The sequence below is a fragment of the Apis dorsata genome, unplaced genomic scaffold (genome assembly GCF_000469605.1).
Source record: "Apis dorsata unplaced genomic scaffold, Apis dorsata 1.3 scaffold_787, whole genome shotgun sequence".
Taxonomy (NCBI): Eukaryota; Metazoa; Arthropoda; class Insecta; order Hymenoptera; family Apidae; genus Apis; species Apis dorsata.
Window position 1 is genome coordinate 363,384 of NW_006263931.1, and position 2,946 is coordinate 366,329.

The 2,946-nt window shown below is 29.5% G+C and overlaps 1 protein-coding gene across 1 annotated transcript in view; it reads right to left on the reverse strand.

The window, feature by feature from the left end:
- LOC102677863 (mucin-5AC) overlaps positions 1–2,946 on the reverse strand; it is a 44,289-nt gene that overhangs the window by 656 nt on the left and 40,687 nt on the right. Inside the window, exons 16-18 of the mRNA XM_031513871.1 lie at positions 2,121–2,384; positions 289–551; positions 5–135 (exon numbers count right to left, since the gene is read on the reverse strand). Coding sequence (XP_031369731.1) covers positions 5–135; positions 289–551; positions 2,121–2,384 — 658 coding nt within the window. The remainder of the gene's footprint in view (positions 1–4; positions 136–288; positions 552–2,120; positions 2,385–2,946) is intronic.

Below are 2,946 nucleotides of genomic sequence, written 5' to 3' on the forward strand. Positions count from 1 at the left end.
TGGCTGGCTACCTTCTTTTTTCCTCTCGTATTCGAAACTTGGATCCTCTAGACATCTTAAGCTCGTCCCTGCTACGGATTTTATTGATGGCTCCGATCTTTGCTCTTTAGATTCTTCTTCGATACCGCCTGTTTCCTATAATTGATCAAAATTTTTATTTTTTACCGAGAATAAAAAACATTTTCTTTCTCGAAATTTAAATTTCTTTTTAATTTTAAGGTCGATTATTTTAAGTTGAATAATATTTTTTCATAAAAAAAGAAAAAAAAAACAGAACAGTACTCTTACATCGTCAACGTGTGTGGGGGTGCCGCCAGTTTGAATATTCGAGGGCAACGGACTATCCCTTTCGGAGTCCATGTCCTTGTGTCCGTTCAAACCGCTAAAGCTACCTATAGAAACACTTTCACTTTCTGGAGATTTATATCCGGAATGTTGGGAATGTTGCGACTTGTGCTGTGCCGCTAATTCAGGTGGTGCAGATTGCGGAGCCGATGGAACCGACGAAGGTGCCCAGCTCTTTGCCTCGCTATGCGGACGCGTCAGAGGTTCTTGAAAATATATTATGATAAATTGAATATCATGAAAATGGAATTTTATTAATATTTATAGCGAATTAAATATATTGTGAATTTATTGGAAAATTATTTTCTCATATCAGATCTTCAATGAGTTTGAAATATAATATTGAAAGTATTAAACATTTTGAACAATCTTTGAGTATTTTTTACATTATATATATATTGAGTTTAACAGTTCAGATTTTGTTTTTGATTTGAGATTTTCTATAATTGTATTTACATATAAATGTATTTATACATTTAAATATTTCATTTATATATAGCTTTGCATGCATATATATGTATTTTATGTATTTATATATTTGAAATATTGAACATATGATATCTAATAACATGCTTATGGAAAATCTTATTTTAAAATTCAAATAAAAAAAAATAGAAAAAAATGATATTGTTGCACGCTTCTGTAGTTATATGTATGTAGTTATATGTATGTACATAGCTAGAAAACTTAAAGTGATTTTAAAGATTAAAACAAATACAAAAGTTGATTGACGCAAAAATATTCATTAAAGCTATTTATTAAACTATAAACAATTTAATTTTGCATTAGATGAAATAAAACAACTCGACGATGGAATAAGAAGCATTACACTCAACGTCTTTTTCGATTTAGTCTAGAGTAAAATTAAATTATTTACAATGAAAAGTTTTTTTATTTACTTTGAAAAGTAAACTCCAATTTTTATATATCAATTTTTGGATTTATCTTTAGAATCACTTTTTTAAATTTTTACTTTACTTACTCGTTCAAATAATTATACATAGTATAAAACTTACATATAATATAAAAATTAAGGTTAATTATTGATTATATGTATGAGAAAATTATCCAAAATATCCTTAACAATATTTCGAGTTTATTTAAATCAATAATTTTTTGACAACTTGTTCAAATATACTTTTAATGATATGTGAGAAACAATAGTGAACTTTTAAATTTCGAATACAATTCATTCTTTTAACTAGACTTTAGATTTAAATTTCTCCACTTTTTTGAAATAATATAAATTGAATTAATCCAAAAAAATGTGTAAATTGAATTAATTTAAAGATCTCTAAAATTTACACAATGTAAAACATTTTAAATGTCTATTTCAAAAGATCATATTAATAAAATAATTCTAATAATTGAATATTTTTATTTTTAATAACTAATATATACATATAATTAATTAATTAAAATTAAAATTATAGTTTTCTGTGCATTAAAATAAAGATTGATTGATCAACATTATCTATCCTTATTTTAAAAGATACGTAATGTATCTAATATTTTTTATCTATTTTTTAAAAAATTTTTTAAAAATTTCATATTCTCATTATTATTAAACAGATTGATACTATCATATAATTCTGTGCGCGATTTTGAAGTTTCAAGTTCAAGAATTTTGAACCGTTCGAAGTTCAAAGATTCGCTGTACATATTAAATATAATATGAAAATTCTACGGTGTTTACTAATGAGTACCGTTGAATTTTGTATTTTTTATTTCTCGAAAAAAAAAAAAAGAAAAAGAAAGAACAAATGTTAAAATACCTTCTCTAACGTTTTGCGTGACAGTGAACGTTTTCCCGGTGTCTAATGGAACCGTCCAGTTGACCGGTTCCGGTGAGCGCATGATCATTTGTTCCGGCGATTTTACCCTGGTTGGTTCTGGCGGACTTTTCACCACCGGTTCGTCGTCGATCCACGGGCTTGCGGCGGTGGCTGAAACTGGCGCCTGAGACTGGGATGGTGGCGTCGACGCGACACTCGACTCTCCACCCGTCACGTCCCCGTTTACTTGTGGCTCTGCCGTCACTGCAACGTTTCATTGACACTTTTAACGATTTTGTATATAACCATCCTATTGCTCGAGCTCGAGCTGGATCGCACTCGATGTTTCGAATTTTTTATTTATATGTATATATTTCTTTTCTCTTCTTTTGTTCCATTTAAATTTCAGGATACTTTCTATCCTAAAAGTATCCTACTTTCTATCATGATTATACTATTATTACACGACTTTATACTATTTACATTTTAACGAGACACTCTATATTTACACTCTATTTAAAAAAGGATTTTTATCTCGTTCTTACCGTTGGTGGTTATAACGATATTTAAACAGGAGTGGAGAGAAACATTGATCGAGTCATCGAGCGCTGATATCGAAAATCGATTATGATTCGCGATTACACGAGGAATCTACGAAATGGGAACATTTCAATAAAAAGTACACTAGCGTACTCAGGATGCAGGAAGAAACATATATGTATTTGTACGAATATACAGATACATACATAGTAGATAAACAGAAAGAGATAAACAGAAGAGAGAGAGAGAGAGAGAGAGAGAGAGAGAGAGAGAGAGAGAGAGAGAG